The sequence below is a fragment of the Poecilia reticulata genome, chromosome 5 (assembly GCF_904066995.2).
Source record: "Poecilia reticulata chromosome 5, P_reticulata-male-v2, whole genome shotgun sequence".
Classification (NCBI taxonomy): domain Eukaryota; kingdom Metazoa; phylum Chordata; class Actinopteri; order Cyprinodontiformes; family Poeciliidae; genus Poecilia; species Poecilia reticulata.
In genome coordinates, this window is record NC_088834.1 from 1,403,928 (window position 1) to 1,431,672 (window position 27,745).

General features: G+C 42.4%; 4 protein-coding genes across 8 annotated transcripts in view; 1 reads left to right on the forward strand and 3 right to left on the reverse strand.

The window, feature by feature from the left end:
* The window catches only part of pcbp4 (poly(rC) binding protein 4), an 83,905-nt gene extending 69,705 nt beyond the window's left edge, over window positions 1–14,200 (forward strand). For 2 of the 5 annotated variants that reach the window (XM_081606766.1, XM_081606768.1), the window contains 4 exons: window positions 588–780; window positions 2,339–2,394; window positions 5,630–5,799; window positions 9,066–14,200. In XM_081606766.1, the coding sequence (XP_081462892.1) occupies window positions 588–780; window positions 2,339–2,394; window positions 5,630–5,799; window positions 9,066–9,504 (858 nt within the window). In that variant the 3' untranslated portion in view covers window positions 9,505–14,200. Of the gene's footprint in view, window positions 1–587; window positions 781–2,338; window positions 2,395–5,629; window positions 5,800–8,750 lie in introns of all 5 variants that reach the window. The other 3 variants (XM_081606770.1, XM_081606767.1, XM_081606769.1) reach the window with 3 other exon arrangements.
* Window positions 3,084–5,600, reverse strand: LOC103464265 (E3 ubiquitin-protein ligase TRIM35-like). Its single transcript, XM_081606771.1, has 2 exons — window positions 5,300–5,600; window positions 3,084–5,208 (listed from the first exon to the last, which is right to left on the reverse strand). Exon 2 carries the CDS (start codon window positions 5,189–5,191, stop codon window positions 3,842–3,844), a length of 1,350 nt encoding a protein of 449 aa, XP_081462897.1. The 5' UTR covers window positions 5,192–5,208; window positions 5,300–5,600; the 3' UTR covers window positions 3,084–3,841.
* LOC103464264 (uncharacterized) lies at window positions 13,256–18,194 on the reverse strand. The gene is made up of 2 exons (XM_017304686.2): window positions 17,945–18,194; window positions 13,256–16,457 (listed from the first exon to the last, which is right to left on the reverse strand). Exons 1-2 carry the CDS (start codon window positions 17,985–17,987, stop codon window positions 14,713–14,715), a joined length of 1,788 nt encoding a protein of 595 aa, XP_017160175.1. The 5' UTR covers window positions 17,988–18,194; the 3' UTR covers window positions 13,256–14,712.
* Window positions 18,195–20,568: 2,374 nt separating this feature from the next.
* Window positions 20,569–25,375, reverse strand: LOC103464274 (E3 ubiquitin-protein ligase TRIM35-like). The gene is made up of 2 exons (XM_017304687.2): window positions 25,238–25,375; window positions 20,569–22,662 (listed from the first exon to the last, which is right to left on the reverse strand). The coding sequence occupies exon 2, from the start codon at window positions 22,643–22,645 to the stop codon at window positions 21,257–21,259; it is 1,389 nt and encodes a 462-aa protein (XP_017160176.2). The 5' UTR covers window positions 22,646–22,662; window positions 25,238–25,375; the 3' UTR covers window positions 20,569–21,256.
* Window positions 25,376–27,745: the final 2,370 nt, after the last annotated feature.

The following is a 27,745-nucleotide window of genomic DNA, read 5'->3' on the forward strand; positions in this document are numbered from 1 at the left end:
TAAAGTTTAAAAAAGAGGAGTAGGAAGGCTCAGTGGGCGGGGCTTCAGTCAGCTTCTCTCCTATTGGTCAACACTGGTTGACTATGCAGGCTTTGCTTCCTGCTTGTGGTCAGAAGTAAATACAGAATATGAAAAAAGGAAATTAATAAAGCAAGAAGTTTGGAAATAAAATGGGAAAATAAATAACATTCACAGCGTTGCATTAATATAATTGAAAATGATAAATAATTTAACATCACTGTGTAATCACAAGAGTTGGGAAAGTATATTTTGTTATCAAGCAATTTATTTATTTCTATAGTTATTGATAATTTTGACAGACTCTGTCCTCCATACAAGAAATCCATTACACTGTGTATAAAGTGTTGCCAGTAGGGGGTGCTAAGCAGAACTAAACACCAGAACGTTTTGTGGTTTTTCCTCCATGTGCCTCACTGGTTTCAGAGCTGCTTCTTTACTGGTTCCAGTAAAACCAGCTCAGCTTCTTCCTCTGCTGTAATCTGGGTTTCTGTCCTGAACACGTGGACATGTCCCGCCTCTGTAGAGGTCAAACTGATGACCTCTGCTTTCTGTTCCTTCGGTTTCAGACGTACGCGGTTCAGAGCCACTACGGCATTCCACATTCAGAGGTAAAAGCCGTTTCTGGGAGCGATTCCCGCTCAGCTCCGTCGTCTCACGGCTTCTGCTCTCCGTTTGTCTGTCAGTTGGTGAAGCTGCAGCAGCTGTCCATGCAGCAGCAGGGCCTGGCGTCCATCAGCCAGGCCGCCACCGTCCTGCCCGGTACGTACAGGACCAGCTCCAGTTTGATGCTGTTATGCAACCGCCGCTTCTTTTCCATCAAAGTCTTGTGTTTATGAGTTGAAACTGTCAACAGGTGGCGCTAAAGCTAGCGGTGAAAAACTGACAGCAGAATAACATGAACAGGTGAAAATCTGATGGAGTTTGAAATCCGCACTGAAAATCCCCAAAACATTTTAGAACATTCCGGGTTTTATTTAGGAACATTTTACTCTTTTTTTTCTCTGTTTGACTAATTAATAATTTCTCACCAGCCATGTTCAGTTTGCTTTAACCCGACTCCAGTCCGTTTGTCTTGAAAGTCCGGTTCAGTTAGTGAGGTGTGAATGCTAAGCTAACTCTGGTCCTCCAGACCGTCTGGGTTTGAATGTGAACGCCAAGCGGACCAGAGACCGCTCCAAAAGCAGGAATTGGACTACAGCGCAAGGCATTCTGGGTAAATCCAACCAAAGCTAACGTGCTAGCCTAGCGCTAGCAGCAGAAATGGCTCCTGGTCTTTAGCCTAAAGAGAAATCCTCCAACCGCTAAAATCCTCCATCTTGTTTCCATCTGGTGAAGAAGGAAGTTGCTCTCAGTGTCTTCAGAGGTTTTTGTGTCGTTTCCTTCAGTGGTTCTTGGTGCAGCGCCCCCACAGGCCAGGAGGGGAACAGGTTGGTTTGACTCAGAGCCACAGCAGCTGCAGGTGGAGCAGATGATGGAGTTCTGGTTCCAATCTAAGCGAGTCCACTGGACTCTCAGGTGGAAACCACCCAGAGTTCATCTCACTCCTTCCTGTTCCTCTCATTCTCTCTGCGGGAGAATAATTTTTCTGTTGTGTAATCTCTGAATGCTCTGAATACTAATCTGTGAGTGAGAGCTTTGATCAGAAGCCTCCAGCTGGGCCGACGGTCCGACTGTCGAGCTCCTCTCTCATGTCAGCCGATGGCTCCGGGTTTCCGTCCACTTCAGGGAGGATTCACGCTGCTTCTGGGGAACCGAGCTGGAAATCAAACGTGTGACGGAACAAACAGACGATTCATAAATCCATGCAGACGCTCAGCTGCTTTTGAAGCACTGAGGTGTTTGAATAAATGATGAAAGATGCGGATCAGTGATGATGTTCTGCTGCAGATAAAGAGCAGCTCAGACTCAAAACCTTTGGAAAAAAGAGACGGAAACAGGATGGAGAAAGATGGAAGAAGTGAAAACGACAGCAGAAAAAGCAACTGCTTTTATTTTCTGTTTCCAGAAACAAACCTGCTTCATGAAATATGATCAGATCTGAGGACCAGCAGAACGTGCAGCGCTGCTTTGGAAGCCAAACAGAATAAAACTGGGACGTCGTTCAGAGCAGATTCCCAAACTTAAATCAGGTTTTTGCGTTTCAACTGATCCGGAGGCAGTTGCTATGGTTACGGCCCTGCTGCATCCTGTAGATCAGCGGTTCTGAACACGGCCCACTGAGCCGCCATGTTGGATTCTGGAGGAGTTCTGGGTTTTCCTTCCAGAACCTCTGATGTTCCGGATGCTTCTCTCTGATCCGTCTCTTTCTGTCCCCCAGGAGCCGTGGAAGCAAATTCCCAAACCACGTCTCAGGAGCTCCTCATTCCGAACGATGTGAGTGAAACGTCCGGCTCCGGTGGGCTCTTTGTCCTCCTCCTCTTCTTCTTCCTCCTGCTCTTCCTCGTCTTCCTCCTCCTCCTCCTCCTCCTCCTCCCTCCTCTTCCTCATCCTCCTCCTCGTCTTCTTCCTCCTCCTTTTTCTCCTCCTCGTCTTCCTCCTGATCTTCCTCTTCTTCTTCCTCCTCCCTCCTCTTCCTCCTTTTTCTCCTCTTCCTCCTCCTCCCTCCTCTTCCTCCCCTTCTTCCTCCTCCTCGTCTTCCTCCTCTTCCTCCTCATCTTCCTCATCTTTCTCCTCCTCCTTTTTCTCCTCTTCCTCCTTTTTCTCCTCCTCCTCTTCCTCCTTTTTCTCCTCTTCCTCCCCTTCTTCTTCCTCCTCCTCCTTCTCCTCTTCCTCCTCCTCGTCTTCCTCCTCTTCCTCATCTTCCTCCTCCTTCTCCTTCTCCTCTTCCTCCTCCTCCTGTTGTATTTAGTGCCAAATAATTTTATTTTTTATGATTCACCAAATAAACAGATTATTTCTGTCTGAACAACAAAATAACCACAAATTCCTTCATTTTGTAAATCCAGTTGCAGAACCACAGAAATCTGTGACTTTATGAATAACTTCAGCTAATCTGAACATTCCTGAGCCTCGTCTCCAGACGTAACTTTGAAACCTGAAGTGATGTTGAGGTCAATTTCTCTCCGCTCCGTTTTAAATGTGACTTTAAATGATCATCTCTCTCATATTTGTCTCTTTTATTATCCGCCTGAGTTGAAACTCCAGAGGGCAGCTAATCTGCTAGCATGCGTTCCTGCAGATGTGCTTAAGCCTGGATGTTTCAGAGGTCGTTCTTCCACAGCGTTTTCCCTCTGAAGGGATAATCTCCACCTTTACAGGATCGTTTCCTGCAGTGAAACTTGTCCACCGAGCAGAGAGCTTTAAATGAAAAGGTGTGATAGTTTTGTTAGTGAGTCAGTGAGCAGAGCAGCTTAATGACGTCCTGTAGCTTTAACAGCAGCCCTCGCTCCGCCTCTTCCTCCTTCACTAAACCTTCCTAAATTACAGCGGCAGCAGGGAGTCGCCACAAATAGCCGCGGCCGTCCTCTGCCCCGGCTGCTTCAGGCTGATTTCATCCAGACCTCAGAGGAGAACCGGCAGCCCGGCTGAAGCCTCCGCTCCGGTTCCCTGTTCCGTCTGAAGCCGGTTCATCCGAAGTCCCAGCAGGGGGCGCTGTTGGGGGAACTGCTTTGGTTTCACGACACAGAAACTGTTTCCTGTCAAATATTTCAGTTATTGTTTATGAGGATCTGCCTGAAGATACTCAGATTTTAAAACCTTAAAGGTTTTAAAATAACAATAGATGAACAAATAAATAACTTTGGTGTTTTTCAAACAGCCAAACATGTAAAGAATAAAAACAACTTCTCTATAAAACATACAAATTGATTAACAAAAATAATTAAAGTTTACAGGTAAATACTTTAATCAACAAACTCACCAAGGTGAAAACTAAAACTACTGAAGTAACTAAAGTTAAACTAAAACTGAACAAATAAGAATAAAACCAATAAAATGATTCAATGTCAGCTTTCCTCTGTTCCAGTCCAGATTCACTCTGATCCTCTGGATCTTTTTCTGGACTGATAGATGAAGGACATGCAGAGTGTTTACCTTCATATAAACCTAAAACTAACAATCCAGACTCTGTGTCTCCCTTCCTCTGGACAGACTCTGCAAACACACCAAGCATCCAGGCCTCACTGTGTCCAACCTCAACATCCCAGCTGTGGGTCCCTGAGTTAAAACCCTCAGAGCTCAGGACAGACCGTGATGTAAACCTCTCTGGATTATCAGGAAGCTGCTGTTCATCTCCTACAGTCCCACTGGTCAGATCATCAGACAGGAAGAGTCTTGACCCAGCCGTGTTTGGGTCCAGAACCAGAGGAGTGTAGGTCACCATGTCCTTCATGTTGCTCCAGATGTTGAAGGCCAGGTTGCCCAGATGTTTGGCCTGGTCTATCAGAGCTCCTGAGGGCAGCTGTGGATCCTCCAGCAGGGGGCAGCGCTGGACTCTTTCCACTGCAGCCTTGTAGTTGTGCAGGAATGAGACGTCTGCAGCTCTCAGCTCCTCCTCTGTGGCTCTGACTGTGTCTGAAAGAGCTGCTATCTCTCTGCTCAGAGCCTCCATCTTCTCCTTCATCATCCCTCTCTTCTGCTCCTCTTCCTCCCTCAGTGCAGCCAGCCTGGCCTCCTCTTCCTCTGCCAGAAACTGATGAAGCTTCTTAAACTGCTCAACAATCTGCCTCTCTGTGTGTCGGGCCTGGACCTTCATGTGTTCTGCTGTCTGATCAAACTCCTCTTTAACTTCCTTCTTCAGCTCCAGCTTCTTCTTTAAAGGCTCCAGAGTTTCCTGAAGTTTCTTCTTCTGTTGCTGAGCAGCTTCATCAGTGGGTCTGAATCTGTGCTTGGAGTGTTTTTCTGAATCTCTGCAGACGAGACAAACTGGCTGCTGATGGTCCAGACAGAAGAGTTTGAGTTTCTCAGAGTGCAGAGAGCAGAGATCCTCTGGAGCATTTTGGATTTTCTGCTGTAGGAATGATTCACACAGGTTCTTCAGAACCAGGTTACAGGGTGGTTCCATCTTTGAAGATCTCCTCTTACAAACTGGACACTCTCTTGCTGGTTTCTTTCTCCACCAGTTCTTCAGACACTCCCTACAGAAGCTGTGGCTACATGACAGAACCACCGGATCCGTAAAGACGTCCGTACAGACCGGACAGCAGAGATCCTCCTCTGACCTGGAAGCCATTTAGTCTCTGAGTGAAGCTGAAAACACAGAAGGTCCAGTCAGTCTCGGCTCCCTCCCTCCTCTACTAACTTCCCTCAAAGTGACTCTGAGTGTTTTGGTCCAACTCACCTTCAGTGTGAGCAGCTTGAAGCAGCAGAGTTGGAGGTTTCCACTTTTCCCTCCTGCAGCTGGACTCAGTCAGAGGAAGCTGCTGGTTTGGTCTGAAGGTGAATCTGATCGACTCTCTGCAGGAACCAACGATCAGAAACTGATTCCTGATTGGTTCAGGTGTGTCGGTTAGTGGGCGGAGCTTAAACCTATCAGACCTGCGGTTTCACTTTCCACTGAGGATCAGATCACCAGAACAAAACCTGAAGTGAATAAAATCCACCAATCCCAGAACGTTTCACCTCCAGCTTCCCTCTAATGTTCATCTTTTTCGTCTCCTCTTCCTCACAGCTGATTGGATCAATCATCGGTCGCCAGGGAACCAAAATAAACGAGATCCGGCAGGTGTCTGGGGCTCAGATCAAGATCGGCAGTCAGATCGACAGCAGCAGCGACCGCCATGTGACCATCACCGGCACGCCGATCGCCATCAATCTGGCTCAGTATTTAATCACCTCATGGTAAGAACCAGCAGGACAGAAACACTCGGACTGGGAATCCTCTCACAAAACCAGTTCAGGTCCAGTTTGAAGGCTTCAAACCAGCAAGTGGACCAATCAGCAAAAAGCTTCAGGGATAAAGTGGGAAATGTTGGACGAAATGTTTGGTTAGTTTCTTTTAAGTTTGTTTCATTACTGCTGCAGGAACAGAACAGAGCTGAACAGAACCGAACAGAACAGAACAGAACCAAGCCGAACAGAACAGAGCCGAACAGAACCGAACAGAACAGAACAGAACAGAACCGTCTGGAGGAGTCGATCGGTCAGGCTGAGGCTCCTCAGAGACGGTTGTTCAGTTTTCATTCAGGAGCTGAGAACGGTCAGACGGTTTCCTCCAGTGGAACCGGACAGAACTCTGTTCTGCAGAAGTATTGGGCCGCTCCGGTTCTCCCCGGGGGGCCGAATCAAGGCTTTGAACTTTTCAACCTTTTGCTGCTTTTCAGGCTTCAAACATAAAGATTTAACATTTTTATTATTTTGTGAAGAATCAACAACAAGTGGGACAAAATCAAGAGGTGGAACGAACTTTATTGGATATTTGAAACTTTTTCCAACAAATAAAAACTGCAAAGTGTGGCGTGCGATATCATTGGTTAACACTCTGTAGCGCCACCTTGTGGTGTGATTACAGCTGCCAGGCGTTTGGTTTTGTCTCCATCAGTTTTTCCCGTTTCCTCCTCAAAGCAGCTGGAGCTCAGTGAGGTTGGATGGAGAGCGTTTGTGAACAGCAGCTTCAGGCCTGGACTTTGACTAGGCCATTCTAACACCTGGTTATGTTTATTTGTGAGGCGTTCCATTGTAGGTTTTGCTTTATGTTTGGGATCTTTGTCTTGTTGATGATAAATCTCCGTCCCAGTCTTTAGCAGGTGTCCATCCGTCCATCTTCTCTGTCCCTGCTGAAGAAAAGCAGCCCAGACCATGATGCTGCCACCGCCATATCTGACGGTGGGGGTGGTGTGTTCAGGGTGATGAGCTGTGTTGCGTTTACACCAAACTTATGGTTTTGCATTGTGGCCAGAAGGTTTCATCTGACCTGAGCTCCTTCTTCCACATGTTTGTGTTTCCCGGGTGGCTTTCTTCTTCTGGCCACTCTCCCATAAAGGCCAGTTTGTGTCCCACTGATTGCTGTCCTATGGACAGACTGTCCCACCTGAGCTGCAGATCTCTGCAGTTCATCCAGAGTGATCCTGGGCCTGTTGGCTGCATCTCTGCTCAGTCTCCTCCTTGGTCCAGATGAGGGTTTAGAGGGTCGGGTAGATTTGGTCTGATGCTCCTCCCGTTTCAACATGATCTCCTGCCTGCTGGGCTCCTTAACAACCCTCAGCCAATCACAGAGCAGGTGCCTTTATACAGGACTTGATTACACAGGTGGATTCTGTTCATCAGTCATTCAGGACCATTTCGGATCATTCAGATCCAAACTGGACGTCTGGACTCAGTTTACTGCACTAAAGTGGCCCAATGATATCACACGCCCCACTTTGCAGTTTTTTATTTGTTAACAAAGTTTAAAATATCCAATAAATTTAGTTCCACCTCTTGATTGTGTCCCACTTGTTGTTGATTCTTCACAAAATAATAAACATTTTAGATTTTTATGTTTGAAGCCTGAGAAGCAGCAAAAGGTTGAAAAGCTGAAGGAGGCTGAATACGTTGGAGCGGCTCTGTGCAGAGAAACAAACGAGCTCAGAGCTGCTGAGCATCAATCAGACTCTCATCTGTCTGCAGTCGGATGTTTCAGGATCGTTCCTCATGCAGCGATAATAGAAACAGAACTGAAACCGGCTCAAAGCTTTGTCAGCATTTGTCTCATTTTAACTGAAATATGAACCTTTAGTTGTGCAGAAACGTTGGTCCAGCTGCCTGTAGGTCCGGTCGGCCCGAGCGGCGCCACAGCAGCTGAAATGTTTGGAGGATTCTCTCCGATCACAGTCAAAGTCTGATTTATTATCAGCTCATCATATTAATAGACTTTGTTCTTTCCTTCCCCTGGTGAAACCAAAAACTTCGCAGGCATCACAGGACAGTTCAATACAGTAAATATGAACAAGTAGTAATAAAAAATGTTTTTATAATCCATAAAAAACAGCAGTGATATTATAAATATTTGCCTTTAAAGGTTTTCCTGACGGAGAAAACGGTTCGGATCACATTCTGTTTCCCTTCCTCCATAAAATCTGCTGCATCGTTTCCATCATGCGTCGTTTTGATCTCTGCAGCTTGAAGCTCCGTTCAGGAACATGTGGAGCGTCGACATGGAGCGACCTCAGACTGACCTGAACGTGATTCAGCAGACCTGATTCATCCGTATGGAACCCCAATCAAACCAAATCTCCACTCAACACTTGGAAGTTTTTTTCTCTGAATCAATTAAAAATCAAATAGTTTCAGTTGTTTGAAACGTTTTCAGAACGTTTCAGACTTTAAAACGGACCCAGACCCAGTTCTGCTGGATGACCTTCAGGTCTGTTCAGTGGTTTAACAGCCAGTTAACCTGTTCAATGGTGAATTGGGACAAAAATCAGTTTGGAAGTTGGAATGTGAGGATGGTGGTTGGTCCTGTGTGTCTGGGGACGGACGGTCGGCCGGTCCAGAGCCGACCGGACTGATGGACACGCGGTCGTTGGTAAGTGGGGACGGATGGAGGACAGATGGCACCAAGTCTTAGACGTTTTTTCCTGAAATTTATCGGTTCGGTTCGAACAAAAGCTCAGTGTGAACCACTGAGTCTGAACCAGCTTGTTGGTGACGATGTGAAGCTCTTCATCGTTCTTCCTCCTTTTCCAGGGTAAACGGTGAATTTCTGCAGAACCTGGGTTTTTTCTCAGATCCGCAGTGAAACGTTTCTGCATCATGTGTGACGAGCTGCCATGCTAACGTGTCTGTGATGGTTTTGTTTCCTCCTCCCTAAGCCCCCTCCCAAGCCATCACCCCAACGTATACAGCACACCCCCCATCCGTACAGCGAACCCCCTACAATAATCTGTTGCAACCTCCAGCAAAACACACCTGTCTTCTGATTTTCTGTTCTGTCAGTTTTTCATTTTTCTCTCCAAAAAAATCCTGTTTGGTTCCGTTTTGGTTCACATTCAGTTTTTACTCTTGTTTTTTTTTTTAACATGTCTTTTATTTGACCCTCTAACCCTTCTCCATCCGCCCCTCCTCCTGCCCCGCCCTCCTGACCCCTGTGCTCCCTCCACCCTCCCTCCTCCACCTCCTTCCTCCAGTTTAGAGACCGCCAAATCCACCGCCCAGTCCTCCTCCATGTCGTCTCCCGTTGACCTGACCATGAGCTTCACCCAGCCCGCCCCCCCCGCCTCCGCCTCGTCCTCCTCCTCCTCCCCCCTGGCAGCGATGGGTGCTGCACTGCCCCACGCTCCGATCCTGGGCGCCCCCTACGCCCTTCCCCTCTCCAGCCTCCTGGGAGTGAAATCCATCCCCTACCTGGCACTGTCCACCCCTCCCGCCTCCGCAGCAGCAGCAGCAGCGGCGGCCGCCGCCGCCATCGGTGCGCCGGTCATCTCGAGCTCGGTGCAGACGGCGGCCACGGCGGCGGTTCCCATCCCGGCTCACGCGGCGGCCGCGCTTGCGTCCTACACGGCCAAGATCTCATCGTCCGCCAACGGGATGAAGAAGCCGGAGAGACAGAAGTTTTCTCCGTACTGATGAAGGAGTTCGGCCGTCTCTGCGTGGCTCCTGAGCTGCTCGTCAAACTGCAAGGGCCTCTGAACTCTGTCACTTCCTGTTTCTATCTCTCTCTCTTCCCCTCCTGACTGCTAGCAAAGATCACTGTGGGATTATTGGAACATGCATGATTTATCTAAAATAATACGGATTCTGTGAAGCCAACAGCGATCAGTGACGGTGAAGCGAAACCGTTTGGTGGCGTTGAGTCCGGTTCCTCCGGACCGCGGCAGATTTAAAACGCTCATCATAGTTTCAGAGTTAAACCAGCTGATCATCTTCACTGAAGGATCCTTTAAATCTGACAATCACCAAGTAGCTGCAGCGGTTACCTCTCAGGGTCAAGGAGTCCGTCCGTCCGCCGTGGTTCACCCTGTAAATACACACCAGAAAGAAACGATTCCAGCGTTATGAGGACAAACCGGGTCAACATTCTGCTCTCCGCTTTTAGCAAAGTCCAGTTTAAAACGAGGCGCTGACCATCATTTAGGGTGTTGATGGCGTTGCTGGGTTTAAAGCCCAGCTGTTTCCCACGTCAATCAGAGATGGGAGCGTTTCTCCAGAGGTCTGAGCGTCTTGGGTCAACGGCCCGGCTTGGTCGCTCCGAAGTCCAACCGTTTCTGGACATTTCACACACACGCTTTACACTCCACTGACCCACCGAGCCGAGCTCCTGAGAAACCCTCCCACTGCGGCAGATGTCACGGCTTACAGCCGTAAACACGGCAGACAGGAACGGATGTTACCAGTCCTCCACTTCAGAGGAGGAAATAATGATTATCCTGAAAAACCTCATTTTATTTTCCACGTTACTGGGGAGAAAATCAGCAGAAGCCATCAGAGGCACGTTTTCCCGCCACATCGGACCAGAACCGAGCAGCGGGAGGTCAGGGTTCTGGTTCTCACCGCCTCAGACTAAACAGCTCAAACTGTCCGCCCTGCTGGCCGAACAACCGGCTTCTGGAAGTTGAACAGAGCGGAGACTTTTCCAGGTTTTGTGACAAGAAGAAGAAAAACAACGACGCGATTTTTGTTCCTGCGACATTGAGAATCGTTTCTGTGGGTTCGGCTCGACCGTGCAGAACCTTTAACTCCTTCATCCGAATAAAACTGATCGTCACGAGATTCAAACTTCACCAGAAGCATTAAGGGTTAATCACAGTATCTTATTGTCACCACAAGGTGGCAGAAGAGAACCAAACTTACTCCAAACTGCAGGAATAAACGTAGCAAAGAAAGTTTCTGCCTTAAAACAGTTTGTTGATGCTTGAAGCGAATCCGCACCACTTTCTGCCCGTTTGAACTTTTTCACAAACACAGAAAACCAGTAAAATGTTAGTCTCTCTTTAGTTGGTCCAATCATAAATGAGATGCATTATGTTTCATAAGCCAGCAGCCATCTTGGAGTTTGAGGTTGAGAAGCTTCATGTTCCGGCGTCGTCTGAGCAAATCAAGCGATTTGAGTTCAGGTTTTGTACGGATGGCGAATCCTGTCATGTTTTTATCGGCCGGCTCCGCCCACTATCGTTTGGCAGCCATATTGAAACCTGAAACTGGAGGAAGTTGTTTAAGGGGGCTCCATAAAATCAATATGAATTATCATCTTTTTATTTGTTTTATCAAAATGGTGGCTGATGTGAGACTCCAGCAATCTGCTCCTTTATTTCCTGTTTTCTACTGACAGCCATCACATATTCAGCATCCATGTCAGAATCTGCATCGTTTCATTTTCCAACAATCCCACAAAGTTGAGCTTCTCTCTGGTTTCTCCTCCCTGGTTGTTTCAGCAGCTCAGAGACGGAGGCGGCGGCTGCCTGCAGCCTGTAAAAGCCATAAAGACTTTCCAGCTGTCCTTCTGTCTGTCCTGCTCTTTGTCACACTGTATACTCCTATATTTATTATTAACCGTTATGAAATATTCCCTCAGAGTTTATATCACTGATCACTAACACTGAGCTGACTTTGTATACGATGTAAATGTACTTCCTGCTTCGTGTCTCGTTGGGTTTTCTTGTAAAGGTTTTTTTAAGTCTTTTTTCTTTCAATTAATTCAGGTTGATTTAAATTATTTTTTAACTTATTAAGAGTATTACAGCTATGGGTTTAGATGAAATTCTGTTTCCAATATGACTGTAAAACTGTATTATGTTTTTTAAGTGTGTGAACCAATTAACTTTTTCACTGTAACATTGATGATTGTCTAAGTTTGTGTTGAAGTGTTCCCACTCGTTTGATCCGACTGGATATCAGAACCGAACCCGAAAACGTTCTGAAATCTTTCCTCTGACTCTGAGCAGAACTAGAACAAGTAGAACTACGGCAACACAGCGAGCCAAAATACGGAACAGCAGGAGGATTTTCACGGATAAACAAAACACACAATAAATGGAATAATAAATAAATGAGATTTATAATGGAGTTTATTAAAAATGGCTGCTAATGACAACATACATGATTTTAACCTGAAGAGTGAAAATAAAAGTTCCTGCTGATTTAAGGCAGCAGGACAGAGCGGGTTCTGAAAGTACGGAAAGCCAAAATGATCAAAACTTTGATCAAATATTAAAACATCAGCTCTTCAGTGGTTTGGTAAATTGTCTGAATTCAGATTAAATGGAGACTCAAAATGTTTCTCGGCGTTTTGAGACCGTCGGGTCGCACAACTTGAATTGGGACTTTTACTTTCTAAACTTCCTAATAAAACTGAGATGCTTCTAAAAACAGCCGCCAGATAAACGTAGAGAGAAACATCAATGCCAACGAGCTTTTATTAAAGAGATACAAATAAATCAGAAGCAGCAGGTTTAACAAAACATTTTGATATTATTCTACTAATTCTAGTTCTGCACCAGATTTTCTCTGTTTTTGATTTTTTTCTTTAATTTATTAATTTTTCTGGATGAACTGAGGAACATTTCTCTGGATCCTCGCTGCTGCTGCATGTCTGCTTGGCCTCACTAACACACACACACACACACACACACACACACACACACACACACACACACACACACACACACACCAGGCTGCAGCTCTGGGGATCAAAGCAATACTGAGCAGCTTCAGGTTGAACTGGACGTGTTGCATAAACTTTCTGTTTGTATTAATAACTACTACTGATGATGATGATGATGATGAAGAACAGGCTCACTTATTTTTATAAAGTCACATCACTTCTTTCTTCTTCCTCTTCATCGTTTATGTCGTTCCTCCTCCGTCTGCATGAGTCTGACTTGAATTGATGTCTATGCAAAAACAGTTCTGAGGTCCAGTTCAAGGTGGACGCCGTCCGACCCGGTCCGACCCAGTATAACCCGGTCCGGCCCGGACTGGTCCAACCCGGTCCGACCCAGTATAACCCGGTCCGGCCCGGACTGGTCCGACCCGGTCTGACCCAGTATAACCCGGTCCGGCCCGGACTGGTCCGACCCAGTATGACCCGGTCCGGTCCGACCCGGTCCAGCCCGGTCTGGTCCGACCCGGTCTGACTCAGTATGACCCGGTCCGGCCCGGTCTGGTCCGACCCAGTCTGACCCGGTCTGGTCCGACCCGGTATGACCCGGTCTGGTCCGACCCGGTCTGACCCGGTCTGGTCCGACCCGGTCTGACCCAGTATGACCCGGTCTGGTCCGACCCGGACTGGACCGGCGCTCCTGGTTCAGACTCACAACACGTCCACCTGAAGACGACACACCCATCCTGTCTGCGGGACCCGCCGGGTCGCACAACTTTATTATTTTAACCAGAAATCAGAGGTTAGATTAACGGTGCACCGATTTTGGCCGATACCAAAGTTTTTGTTTGAAATGTTAACTTGCTGAGTTGGCAGCAGTCGGACTGACCTGGTGGGCGGAGCCTCCCTGCAGAGCAGCGGCTGGTTTCAGACCTTTGCTGAAGTGGATCGGATCGGATCGGCTTCATGTGAACATCAGCAGGTCACCGATCTGTCGGTTCATCCAGTTTAGATGTTTGCATTACTTTAACCAAAACAGATGCTTTGAATCATTCGTAATAACAAAATGATCGAATATTTGACTCAAATCATCTTTGTGTCAAAAGTAGTTTTCAATTTTTTTTATGCAGAAACTATTGACAACTATTAATAGACCTCTTAATGTAAATTAAATGCAAACATTAGGATCAAATATTGAAAAAAAAAGTAAAAATAAGACGAACAAAAACATCCTTCATGTTATGAATCCTTATATTTATGTGGCAAAAATCACCAGACCCAACATTTGACGTTTTCTGACCTGCAGTTGGCCCGTGAACCCCAGTTTGGATATGAGCTGATCCTAAAACCTCTGAGGATATTTCACTGGTTAGACAAACTTCCTGTAGGTCTGAGGCAGACAGGAAGTGGGTCTCTGCAGGGAGGCGCAGACAGGAAGTGGATCTCTGCAGGGAGACGCAGACAGGAAGTGGATCTCTGCAGGGAGACGCAGACAGGAAGTGGGTCTCTGCAGGTGAAGGTGTTGCCTGAGTCTGAACAGCACCACGCGCTCAGCAGCAGCTGAGGACAGTTATGAATATTATTGCACTCGAACATGAAAACTCCATAATGACCAGAGGTTCTGTGAGTCCGGTTCCCGTGTGTCTGGGTCAGCCTGACGTGTCGGCGGTTCTGCTTTCTTCCATCCATGCCATGTTCCAATAAACGAGCACTGAAAGAACCGGTTCCCCTCGTCTCTGTTTGTTCTGTTCAAAGTGTCCAGCTCTGACCGGCTCGGACCAGAAACCCAAAGCCAACAATCACAAGAAGTGCTAGTTTGTCTCGTGATGTAACCGTGCCTTAAACTCCTAAACTTGCAAATATGTGGCAAACATCTGAATCACAAAAACGAGTTTTTTTGCAGTTAGAATGGATCACAAAGTCCAGAATGTCAACTTGCAATTTGTTTTTCATGAAATCTTGGAAATATTCATAAATATGGTCAGATGTAAAAACTCAGTTACCTTGTTTTAAAAATAACCAGCATGTGTGCAGCAGCTGCAAAGCCCCTGAGCTCACAGGCTGTCAAACCTGCAGCTGCAACACCAGGTTTTATGTATCTAATGAAATGTTCAAGGAACAAAGTATGAATATGCAAACAGACATTGGCACAACACACTTAAATTCTTAGTAGGAAAATGGGTTTTAGAAACAACTTTTCAGTCGTTCAAGTGTTCCACATTAAGATGTCTTAATATTCACATGTGAACAGTTTCCGTTCCTGTGTGAATTTTCATGTGGCTTTTTAAATTTGACTTGCTGTTAAATTTTTTCCCACAAACATCACAACTAAATGGTTTGTCTCCTGTGTGAATTCTCATGTGGATTTTCAAATAGGATTTTTGTCGAAATGTTTTCCCACAAAAATCACAACCAAAAGGTTTGTCTCCTGTGTGAATTCTCATGTGAATGTTCAAACAGGGTTTTCGTCTAAATCTTTGTCCACAAAGCTCACAACCAAATGGTTTTTCTCCTGTGTGGATTTTCATGTGATTATTGGAATCCGATTTATCACCAAATCTCTTTCCACAAATATCACAATTAAATGGTTTCTCTCCCGTGTGGACCCTCATGTGACTCTTGAAATGCCATTTGTCTCGAAAGCTTTTTCCACAGACGTCACAACCAAATGGTTTTTCTCCTGTGTGGATTCTCATGTGTTTTCTTAAATGTGCTCTTTCGTTGCATCTTTGTCCACAAACATCACATCTGAAAGGTTGTTCTCCAGTGTGGATTCTCATGTGACTCTCTAAAATTGACTTTCGACTGAATCTTTTTCCACATGTTTGACAACAAAATGGGTTTTCACCTGTATGGATTCTCCTGTGGATGTTCACAGCTGACTTGTGGCTAAATCTTTTCCCACAAAGATCACAGTTAAAAGGTTTGTCTCCTGTGTGGATTCGCATGTGACTGTCCAAAATACACTTACGACTAAATCGCTGTCCACAAACATGACAACCAAATGGTTTGTCTCCTGTATGGTTTCCCATGTGAACGTTTAGCACTGATTTATCACCAAATCGTTGTCCACAGACCTCACAGCAAAATGGTTTCTCTCCGGTGTGGACTCTCATGTGCCTTTTTAGATGTGATCTTTGGTTAAATCTTTGTTCACAAACATCACAGCTGAATGGTTTGTCTCCAGTGTGGATCCTCATGTGAGTGTTTAAAACCGATTTCTCACCAAATCTTTGTCCACAGAAGTCACAGCTGAATGGTTTCTCTCCTGTATGGATTCTCATGTGACAATCTAAACTAGACTTCCAACTAAAGGTCTGTCCACAGAGATGACACCCAAACGGTTTCTCCCCTGTGTGGAATCTCATGTGTCTGTTCAAGTTGGATTTTTGTATAAATCTTTGTCCACAAAGTTCACAACTAAATGGTTTCTCCCCTGTATGGATTCTCTCATGTATTTTTAGAAGATTTTCCCTTAGAAAGCTCTTGCCACATTCATTACAGCTAAAACATTTCAGATCCATTTGGGATTCACTTGTTGATTTCAAATTCTTCTTCATTGTATATTTTTTGTTAACCAAACACCTTAAAGAAAAGTCTCCCAGCTGAGAATCAGGACTGTTCAAATTTCCATCATTTTCCTCACTGACATCCGTATCTGAAGAGCTTCTGTCTGCAGTACAGTCCAGGTTCCTACAGTCCTCTTCCTCAGTCTCTAACTTCCCCAGGTCAACTGAACGGCTGACTGGAAGATCTGCGTTCCCCGTTTGCTGTGAGGAAACAGGTTTCGCTTCCTCGTCTTCCTCGGTCTTCATGATGACTGTGGTTACTGGAAACCAGGTGGCCTCAGTCTCCTCCTTCATACTGGGCCAGGGATCCTCCTGCTCCTCCTTTATCTGGAGCGACTCCGGATCCGGGAAGTCCCCACCAGGACTCCGTCCTTCAGGAAGCTCTTCCTTAACCAGCAGCATCTGCTGAAAATCTGCAGGCAACAAGGGAAGATCATAATCTTGTACATAGAAAAATGCATAAATAAAAATGACGGCTCTATGATCATAAAATGTTTTCTGAAATATGGGGAAGTTTAAAGTGTTTTTCTGAAGAGTCACATTAGTTTTCTTGTTGAGAAATTTATTTTTGAAGGAACAGGGTAAAAATGGCTCTGTGGTTTGTAAAGATGGCTGACCCCTGGAGAAAGCAATAATTTAAAAATAATAACAGTATTCCAATTCAGTTGCAATCAGCTTGGGGCAGACCGGATCAAATGGCATCCAAACTGTGAAACAGGCATTTAGTGTAGCATGACTGTAAAAAGAAGAGGCGCTGCTGCTGAAGGAACATCTGCAGCACAGCTTCCCGACAGTTGCAGCAATTACTAAATTAAGTCATATTATTTAATGAAGTATATGGATACTGAATTATCCAACAGCTGCAGCCATAGTTGCTGCGTGATGTTAGGGAATCTTCCAACAGTATCATTATTGGTAAATAAGTCTAAAAAACAAAGATTTGCTGCAATCATCCAAATTCAGGCCAACAGGCAAAACTTTTACACCTTTTACACCAACCAACAACTCCATTACCTAAAGCACAGGTGTCAAAACCGTGGGGTGAAAAAACGTTTTTTGTCGTACCCAAAAATTTTAATTATACTATGATACTATTATACCAGGTATTACACTATTATACCTGCTCATTTTAAAGAAATGAGCAGGTATAATGCTCATTAATAAATGAGCATTATTTCAAAAAGGAACGGAACATGTCCCGTTCCTTTTTGTAGGAACGGGACATGTGGATCACTGTAGAACCAAAACTTAAAAAGTTGTTTTCTCATTTCTCTGTCACAAGAAAGGCCATCCGTTTGCTAATTAATTTGGCTTTGATCGCAAAGAAATGGGTAACAATTTTATAGTTTCAATTAGGATGCAAATGTGATGCAAATTTATTATTCATCACAGCACAGATGAACGGTAATCAGTAGATCTGAGAGAAAGAGACAGTTTAAAATCCGTTTCAGACTTAGCTGATACTAGGTCTGAATGCCTGCTATTTGTTTTCCTAATATGTTTATTTCCCCTCACCAACAGCCTGCAAACAGTGTTTTCCAGTACAGAACACACATAAAAATACGGTACATATTGCTCATGATCTGCTCTGCAGACAGGATTGATTTGAAACATAATTTTAATTTGACAACAGACATTTATTCGTTAATCGGAATTATAACAACGTTGCATTTTTAACGGGCAATGGCGCAGCCACCTATACTTTAGAAAAATCTGTGGTTTCAACCGGTTAGTGTAGCTCACCGTTAGCGCAGCTGTTAGCATGCGAGCTGGCTAGGCTACAAACAGAAACACTTGTCTCAGTTTGTGTTCTTAATAAACTGAATAAATCCTTCATAAACCTTAGATTAACTGGAACTAAACCTTCGTACATTTGAGATGAGACTTTAAATATACAAACCGAGTCTTTGCAGCCGATCTTCGCGGTTGGAAACAGCCTCCATTTCGTGTTCCTGTTTGAACTGATGTTTCTGCTCCAGTCCGTTTCACTTCTGCCCGGAAGTCACAAACTTTCCATCTTCCTGTGTTTTTTTCGCTCCGGCTCCGGTTCGAAAACAAAAACCCACCCAAAAAACAAACCACGGCTCTCCCACAGCCGCTGTTGTGTTGAATGAGTCTGTCTACTAGACATTTTCTTCTTCTTCTGTTGATTTATACCGTTCGGAGCGTCACCGCCACCTACTGGACCGCGGTGAGAATTACTAGAAACATTTCAGTCCCCAAACCTGTTTCTCTGAACAAAATCCAGTAAAATCCACTTCTGTTAATGTAATTATCCATGTATTGATTAGTAACATTTATTCTGGAATTCATATATTACCAGGAGATTTTGGAAAGAATGTAATAACTATAATTTGTAATGTTGATTCTAGATTTTTACTAAGATATGAACATTTCTTTTTTGTTTTTATGGAAATACAAACAGGCAGAAGACTGGCATTAATCCAGTCATTATATTCAGCTACATCCCTGTCAAACTTTATTACATTGTGTTCCTCACTTTATTTGTATTTAGGTTTTCTCAATAACAAAAAAAGTTCTTCTTAGCTAATATAATAAAAAAGTAGCTGACCTTTTCACAGCTAACCATTTAAAGTAATGACTAATTTCACTCTTTCCTGTTATTTACTGTTAAAAAGCAGAGGAGGGTTTAGTTACATTTACATCAGTAACATTTTATAAGAGTAGCTTTTTCACATTTTAGTAAAAAACACCAACTTGAATAAATGCCAGGCTACTTACCACCTCTAGATAATCTGCTGACAAACATTTGAAAAAGTATTTAAGTCACACACTTTTACTGTTGATGTTAAAATGAGACCTTTAATGTGTACACCAATTTGACTGTTCAAACTGTTGATATTGGAAGAGGAAGTATTTTGCATCATTTTTACAGATAAATTATTTCAAGTATTGAGTTTCAAGTTTTGTGAAGTAGAAAGCAGTTGAACTAAAGTAAACCACACTAAAGGTCTAGACTCATCATAACCAATTATCGACACCTGCTGTTTTACCATGCTATATTTACCAATTACATCTAAAAAAATAATGTAATATCTGGAAAGTTTGTCAGTCATTTAAAATATCTGAATGTGGACACAAATCCATAGTTTTGTTTGCATAATTTTTACTAAGTAAATCAGATGTTATGATCAGTCAGTTCAAACATTTCCTGGCTGCTCTCCTTAGCAGGACCACATCCAAATCCCACATCTGTCAATGAGTGATCAGAAAAGGTTTTATTCCCAAGTTGGTGCATATGAACATGCAGGAAACGTTTATATGTACCAGAAAATAAGAAGACATTGCAAAAAAAAAAAAATACAAATATTCATAGTACTGATTCCCGGCAGAGTAACTGGTCACTGTAACGCGTCGTCTTAATAGCGACGGACCGATAGTTACTCTGGTTTTTCTGTCCTTACGTTGGGTTGAGGACACCGCAGGCTCAAACATCTGAGCTGCTGTTTGATCACTCAGATCTCCATCGGTAAGATTTTTGCTTTGCCCACCGTGATGAAGAGAGGAAACATTTTCCACAGTTTCCTCTCTCCATTCTAGAGCCGTTAGCTCACCTGTATAAACTGTCAATCTGTCTGTCATTCTTTTATTTTTCATAATATTTAGGTCCAGAATTATAAATGCTATTCCAATTTTATCATTTTAGAAGCATCTCTATATATTTGTAAATATTCAGCATATTCTTTATTTATTTATCTTTCCACCTCTTTTTTTCTATTTGTCTGCCTTTTCCCAATAAGCTTAAATCAACTTCAGGTTTTCCACTTAACCAGGGTGGAGTATCAGGAATATTCACCACAGGACTAATTAAATAATGATTTATTACCATCTTACTCATCTCATTATTTATAATCCATCCAAAACTATTAATTCTCTTATTTTTTACTTTTTCTTGACCAGGTTGTAGCATAGCATTTGGAGGATAATTTTCTCTATTCCTTTAACATTTGCCCAATAGATTATGGCTAGTTGTTTTCTTCTGAGCTCTGGTGGCATCTCACCCATCTGAGTATCTTTGGAAAATCTTGAGCTTTTAGATTCCTTCTTCTTCTTCTTTGTGTTTATTGGTGACAACTTGGCGCATTACCGCCACCACCTGGTATGGAGTTTGGACAACAGCATCACTTCAGGTTTAGATCTTACCAAATTTGTCAGTTTACGAGAACTAAACTTGGCCTGATTACTTTGATTTAACCCAAACAGTAAAAGTTAACGGAATGAAACTGGTTCCAGTCTTCAGTTTTCATACAGGATAGAAAGGATTAATAGGATATTACAGGACAATCGGCCCGGGGTTCCTTTTTACTTTATTTTCTGCTTTAAACACCAGAATTTCAACACATTTTTATTACATAATTTATTACTAGTTAAATCAGATGTTATTAGTACTTGTCTTTTTAACATTATTTTATGTAAATCTACTTTGTTTACTCTCTTCAGCTGGGTTCAGTGGACAGCAGACACCAGTACCTCACAGAGACAACACCCAATTCACACATCTGCCAATGATTGATCAGAAAAAGCTTCATTCTCCTGTTTAGTACATAGTTGTGTATGAATTGTTTTGTATACAGTACATTACAAAAGAAGAAGACAAGGCTGAAAAAATGCTAATGTTCATAGTACTGACTGCCAGTAAGAAGTTGGTCACTATGAAGAGTCAGTCAGAGGGACAGTCTGGTGGAAGACTGTTTCTTTGTGACGCCACCCAGAAGCTAAACGTCTAACCGGCTTGTGTCCAGTATGTGTGGGGTCTGCAGAGACGTCAGACATGTACAAAGTCTGGATGGAGGAATGATCAGGTTGATTGGTCTTTGTAGAATTTCTGTTCAAGAACCAGAGCAGAACAAAGTGAGGCACCTTTCAGTCTCTATGCTCCTCAGATCTGGACCAAATGGCCTAAAAACCCCCAGATGTTTATACTCTGAGGCATCTGATATATTGAGCCCTCTGTTTAATCAAACCTTGATGAATGCATTTTAGATGCTTACCCTTTAATTTCTTTGAAATGTTTTCTTTGTGATGTATGAGATAAACTGACCTTGTTGAGTCAGTGCCAGTCTAAGCTTCACATCATGCACTTTATGTCACATTCAGTTTCTGGCTTACGAAGCTGATCTGAAAACATGATCAGTCAGATCACCTCCAGTTTCCTGTCAAAACCACAGAGTTTAAATCTCATCAAGAAGCTTTAACTTGGACAGAGCTGCTGTTTTTTCACTGAGATCTCCATGGGCAGGATTTTGATGCTGGTAGAGACAAAACACGGAAACACCTTCTCACTGAAGGTGTGTGTGAAGGTGTGTATGTGTGTGTTAGTATCCAGATCAGTGAACGACAGCTTTCCTCCGTCCCAGTCCAGATTCACTCGGATCCTCTGGAGTTTCTTCTGGGTTGGGAGATCTGAGATACGAGCTGCAATCCATGCTGAATATTTACCTCCATAGAACTGTATAACCCGAAATCCAGACAGTATCTTCCCCTTCCTCTGGGCAGACTCCACGAACACACCCAGCAACCAAAACTGACCGACTCCCACATCAACATCCCAGCTGTGGTTCCCCGAGTTAAAACCCTCAGAGCCGAGGACGGACCACTCTGGTCCAAACCGCTCTGGATTATCAGGAAGCTGCTGTTTCTCTCCTCTCCTCCCACTGGTCAGATCTTCAGACAGATGGAGTTCTGGACCAGTCGTGTTTGGGTCCAGAACCAGAGGAGTGTAGGTCACCATGTCCTTCATGTTGCTCCAGATGTTGAAGGCCAGGTTGCCCAGATGTTTGGCCTGGTCTATCAGAGCTCCTGAGGGCAGCTGTGGATCCTCCAGCAGGGGGCAGCGCTGGACTCTTTCCACTGCAGCCTTGTAGTTGTGCAGGAATGAGACGTCTGCAGCTCTCAGCTCCTCCTCTGTGGCTCTGACTGTGTCTGAAAGAGCTGCTATCTCTCTGCTCAGAGCCTCCATCTTCTCCTTCATCATCCCTCTCTTCTGCTCCTCTTCCTCCCTCAGTGCAGCCAGCCTGGCCTCCTCTTCCTCTGCCAGAAACTGATGAAGCTTCTTAAACTGCTCAACAATCTGCCTCTCTGTGTGTCGGGCCTGGACCTTCATGTGTTCTGCTGTCTGATCAAACTCCTCTTTAACTTCCTTCTTCAGCTCCAGCTTCTTCTTTAAAGGCTCCAGAGTTTCCTGAAGTTTCTTCTTCTGTTGCTGAGCAGCTTCATCAGTGGGTCTGAATCTGTGCTTGGAGTGTTTTTCTGAATCTCTGCAGACGAGACAAACTGGCTGCTGATGGTCCAGACAGAAGAGTTTGAGTTTCTCCGAGTGCAGAGAGCAGAGACCCTCTGAAGCATTTTGGATTTTCTGCTGTAGGAATGATTCACAGAGTCTCTTCAGAGTCAGACTAACTGGAGGATCTTCTCTGTCAGATCTTTTCCTACAAACAGGACATGAACGTCCAGGTCTTGCTCTCCATGAGTTCTTCAGACACTCCTTACAGAAGCTGTGGCTGCATGACAGAACCACTGGATCCGTAAAGACGTCCTGACAGACCGGACAGCAGAGATCCTCCTCTGATCTGGAAGCCATTTTGTCTCTGAGTGAAGCTGAAATGGCAGCAGAGAAAATGTTCAAGAAGGAAGCCAGTTTCCTTTCTGCAAAAAAATCAGTATGTTATGGAAAATGTGGCTTTTCTTACTATGAAAAGTCGGCAATCCCTCTGAATTACTAAGGTTTTAAAGAAAATAGCTAATTTAATTCATCATTAATCGATCGATAAGATCTTTAGATTAACTCATTAACCAATCACTTGAATCCCTAAAGTCCAACCTCAATTTCATCTGGACAGACAGCTGCCATTTTATTAGAAGAATTGATGTAATTACATTTTGATAGGAGGAGAGATCAAATATGATTGATTTTGATCCAGTGACTCAAGTGGTTGCAAAATTTCATTAAAACAAAATATGGAAATCTTCAATTTTATTTAAATGAAGCGCATGAACGTTGTAATAACAAAAAAGTCCAATCTTCATAGCAATATGTTATAATGGTTTAATTTAACACTTTAATAATTCCTGCTGTTTTTCTCACAGTATTTTCAGACAATTCTTTTTATGCAATCTTTTTTCATGTCAAAATTTACTTTTTTTTTTGTTCTGAACTAGGGATTGTCATACAGGTTTTCAAATATTTCATATAGATTTTAAGAAAATGTTTGTTTTTGTCATTTCTTGAACAATCTGTCTAAAATGTCAGCTGATAACGCCCGTTTTGATATGTAAGGCTAATAAATGTTGTTTTTATTAGCAAAAACAAATTAACAAGAAAAGATGAATAACTGAAAACCTGCTGTTAGTGACCAGGTCAGTTTATCTTGGCTGTGTATCCTCAAGTTGAAACTATGAAGCTGAAGTTGGTTTCAGATTCCAGCTTCCGAATCGGGAAATGGCTAAAGGGCGAATCCACCTAATTTTTCCACCACCTTTCGCATCTTTAGTCGACTCTAGTATAAAAACTACAACACCTAGACACTTCAAACCTGTACTGGATTATTGTGCTCTAATAGCAGAATATTTAGAATCATGTTTGGGATTTGTGAAACTTCAGTAAAGGTTGACTTTACCGCTTTTTTGCATCTGGGTTGCATTAGAATTGCTCCAATTCCAAAACTACAACTCATAGACTCGTCAGACTTGGACTGGATTATTGTGCTCTAATAGTAGAATATTTATAACCAGGTTTAGGATTTGTGAGACCTTTTTTCTGATTTGTGAAACTTCAAAAAAAAAAGTGATTTTACCACTTTTTTAAATCTTTGTCACACATGATCTGCTCTAATTCCAAATCTACATCTAGACTCTTCAAACCTGGACTAAATTATTCTCAACTAATAGAATATTTTAATCCATGTTTGATTTGTGAAACTTCGCTAAATTTTAGATGACTAAAATTTAGCGAATTTTAGTCACTAAATTCGCTAAATTTAGTTACTAAATTTTAGTCACTAAAATTTAGTGACTAAATTTTAGTGACCAAATTGAGTCACTAAATTAAATTTAGTGACTTTAGTGACTAAATTTAGTCACTAAATTAAATTTAGTGACAAAAATGTCATTAAATTTAGTCACTAAATTTAGTCACTAAAGTCACTGAATTTAACTAGTATGAATTATATTAACTAGTAATTCATACTAGTTATGAATTACTAGTTATGAATTACTACATAACTAGTAATTCAACACTAGTTATGTAGTGTTGAATTACACTACATAACACTAGTTATGTAGTGTAATTCAACTACACTACATAACTAGTGTAGTTGAATTACACTAGTTATTCAACTAGTGTAATTCACTAGTTATTCAATTACACTTTGAATAACTAGTGTGATTCACTAGTTATTCAAAGAGTTATTGTAGGTGGTGACGGCTGTTGGAGGGAAAACTCTTCTGCAGCAGTCTGTTAAGTGAAGTTTCACAAATCAGAAAATGCTTTCATTAATCCCAAACACGGTTATAAATATTCTGCTATTAGTTGAGAATAATCCAATCCAAGTTTGAAGAGTCTAGGTGCTGTAGTTTTGGAATTAGAGCAGACCTCGTGTGACCAAATTAAAAAAAGGAGTGAAATTGCCCTTTTTGGAAGTTTCACAAATCAGAAAAGGCTTCATTAATCCCAAACATGGTTATAAATCTTCTACTATTAGAGCACAATAATCCAGTCCAAGTCTGACGAGTCTATGAGTTGTAGTTTTGGAATTGGAGCAATTCTAATGCAAAATGCAAAAAAAAGTAGTAAAATCAACCTTTATTGAGGTTTCACAGATAAAAGTTTCACAAATTATAAACATGGTTATAAATGTTCTGCTATTAGAGCAGAATAATCCAGTGCAGGTGTTGCAGTTTTTAAACTTGAGTCGACTGAAGATGCTGAATGTAGTGGAAAAGTAGGTTTAATCGCCCTTTAGCCATTTCCCGAATCGGAAACCAACTTCAGCTTCGTCTAAAAACTTCAGTAACAAACTCAACCGTCCAGAGAAACACAGCAGAACGAGTTGGACGTTAACCAACAAAAGCAGAACCGTTCAGACATATTCAGACTGCGAAAAGCTATAATACTTTACAGCAACCAGAAAACGGCTGGCCTCTGACAACACTTTCATAAAAAACGGCTACAAACCTCGGTTCCTTTACCGCCTTTCTGCCTTCTTCTTCTTCTTCTTCTTTTGTTTTTTATTGGCGGCTGGCATCCAACTTAAGGTGCATTTACCGCCACCTACCAGACTGGAGTGTGGTCATCAGAGATCTCAGAGGGAAATTTTTTATTTTTTTTTTCCCTCAATGATGTGTAGGATGTGCAAATCCACATCCTAACACACTCATTAATACATGAATTAATGCATGAGCATGCACTGGCATACACACACATACTTGGCCATATTCTAAATACGATTCATTAACCCAGTGTTATTTAAGAACCTAAATAAAAGATTTCTAACATAATTTGATTTATTATCTAATAGATTTATCATAGACAGTCCTATATTCTTCCTGCTTAGTGACAACTTTAAAAACTGGCGTTCCTCTAAGTATTTATCACATTCTAACAAGACATGCTTCACTGTTTCCACCTGATTGCAATAACTACAAGCCCCATTCTCATGCTTTCCTATTTTAAAGAGCGAACTATTAAGTCCAGAATGTCCAATTCTAAGTCGAGACATAACTACTTCCTCTTTCCGCCTTCCACTCAGATAATTACTATCTCCAACATTCCTCTGAATTGTATATAATTGTCTCCCATTTTCATGATTATCCCATAGCTCCTGCCAAATCTTAATAATTTCTTTTAGAATAATAGATTTACCCTCATTTTTACTCAAAGGAACATTCAGATGAACAATATCTGATTTCAAGGCCTGCTTAGCTAAAATATCTACTTCCTCATTTCCTTCTATACCTACATGAGCAGGAATCCAGACAAATTTAACCACGCATTTATTGTTATGAAGATGAACTAATAATTGGTATATTCTTAATATTAAATCTAATCTGCAGGATTTGCCAGATTTAATACTTAATAAAGCTGCTTGACTATCTGATGCTATGATAAATGTACTTACTTCCCTAGTATCAGTATCAAGCAACCATTCTAAGGCCAATATAATGGCTGATAATTCAACTGTAAAAACAGCTAAATGATCAGCTGCTCTCCTCTTAATCAAGACTTTATGGTGTGGGATATTCACTGCTGCTCCAGTTCTACCACTATTTGGATCTTTAGATCCATCTGTATATATAATTATGTTGTCTTTATATCTTTCAAAATATTTATTAACTACAACCCATTCTGGAGTCTTTCCCTTTTTAAGAGTTTCACTTAATTGAAGATCAACTTCTGGAGTTAGAAATAACCATGGAGGAATTTCAGATTGAGGAACTGTAGCACTATACTGGAGCATATTTAAACCAAGATGTTTTGCCTTTATTTCCCCAATCCATCCAAAACTATTACAATTTAATTTATGATGTTCCCAACAGTCCTTCAGCACCATCTTAGTTGGATGATCACACTTATGTCCTTGTAGGTTTACCCAGTACATTAACATTAATTTCAACCTTCTTAATCTTAAAGGAAGCTCACCAGTTTCTACTTGTAAAGCAGCTAAAGATGATGTTCTGAAGGCTCCACAACAAATCCTCAATGCTTTTGTTTGCTCACTATCAAGCTTTCTCAAATGGCTGTCAGCAGCTGCCATATATGCTATACTCCCATAGTCCAGAGTAGATCTCATGAGCGCCTGATAAACTCCCAACAATGCACTTCTTGATGCTCCCCATTCCTGTCCTGAGAGACATCTTAACAAATTATTTACTTTTTTACATTTATTTTGAACTGCTTCTATTTGATATTTCCAAGTTAAGCTTTCATCAAAAATGACACCTAAAAACTTCACTATTTTCACTTGTTCAAGTTTATGATTATAAAGGTTCAACTTAACTTCCTTATGTCTTCTATAAAAACAAATTACTTGAGTCTTTGCAATTGATATCCTAAAACCCCATTTATTAGCCCACCCTTCCACTTTCAAAATGGCAGCCTGCATCTTTTTCTGCAGGTATACCTGATTATGTCCCCGAATCCATAGAGTACCATCATCTGCAAATAAAGATTTGCCTATACTACTATCTATCTCATCAAAAATATCATTAATCATAATATTAAAGAGAATTGGGCTACACACACTACCTTGGGGGGTACCATTTTCAACATCATATCTAGAGGAGAAATTCGCCCCAACCCGAACTTCTATTTCTCTACCAAATAAAAAATCCAAAACCCAATTATAAATTTTACCTCCTATACCAAGTTTCCCTAATTTAATCAATAATCCTTCTTTCCATAACATATCATATGCCTTTTCTATGTCAAAGAACACAGCTATCACTAACTCTTTGTTTGCTTGAGCTTTTCTTACTTCTGATTCTAGGCACAGAACTGCATCCATCGTATTTCTCCCTTTACGAAAACCACTCTGGAATGAACAAAATTTATTTTTACGCTCAATAAAATATGAAAGCCTATCTGTAACAATCCTCTCCATTATTTTCCCTAATTGGGATGTGAGAGCTATAGGTCTATAATTTGATGGGTCTGTTGCATTTTTACCAGGTTTTAATATGGAAA

Bases quoted from the DNA above. Each gene is read 5' to 3' on its own strand.
- LOC103464265 (XM_081606771.1), bottom strand. From the start codon at position 5,191: ATGGCTTCCAGGTCAGAGGAGGATCTCTGCTGTCCGGTCTGTACGGAC.
- LOC103464264 (XM_017304686.2), bottom strand. From the start codon at position 17,987: ATGGAGGCTGTTTCCAACCGCGAAGATCGGCTGCAAAGACTCG. The intron at 16,458-17,944 runs GTTTGTATATTT...TGTTGCCTGCAG, and splicing joins AGATCGGCTGCAAAGACTCG to ATTTTCAGCAGATGCTGCTG.
- LOC103464274 (XM_017304687.2), bottom strand. From the start codon at position 22,645: ATGGCTTCCAGATCAGAGGAGGATCTCTGCTGTCCGGTCTGTCAGGAC.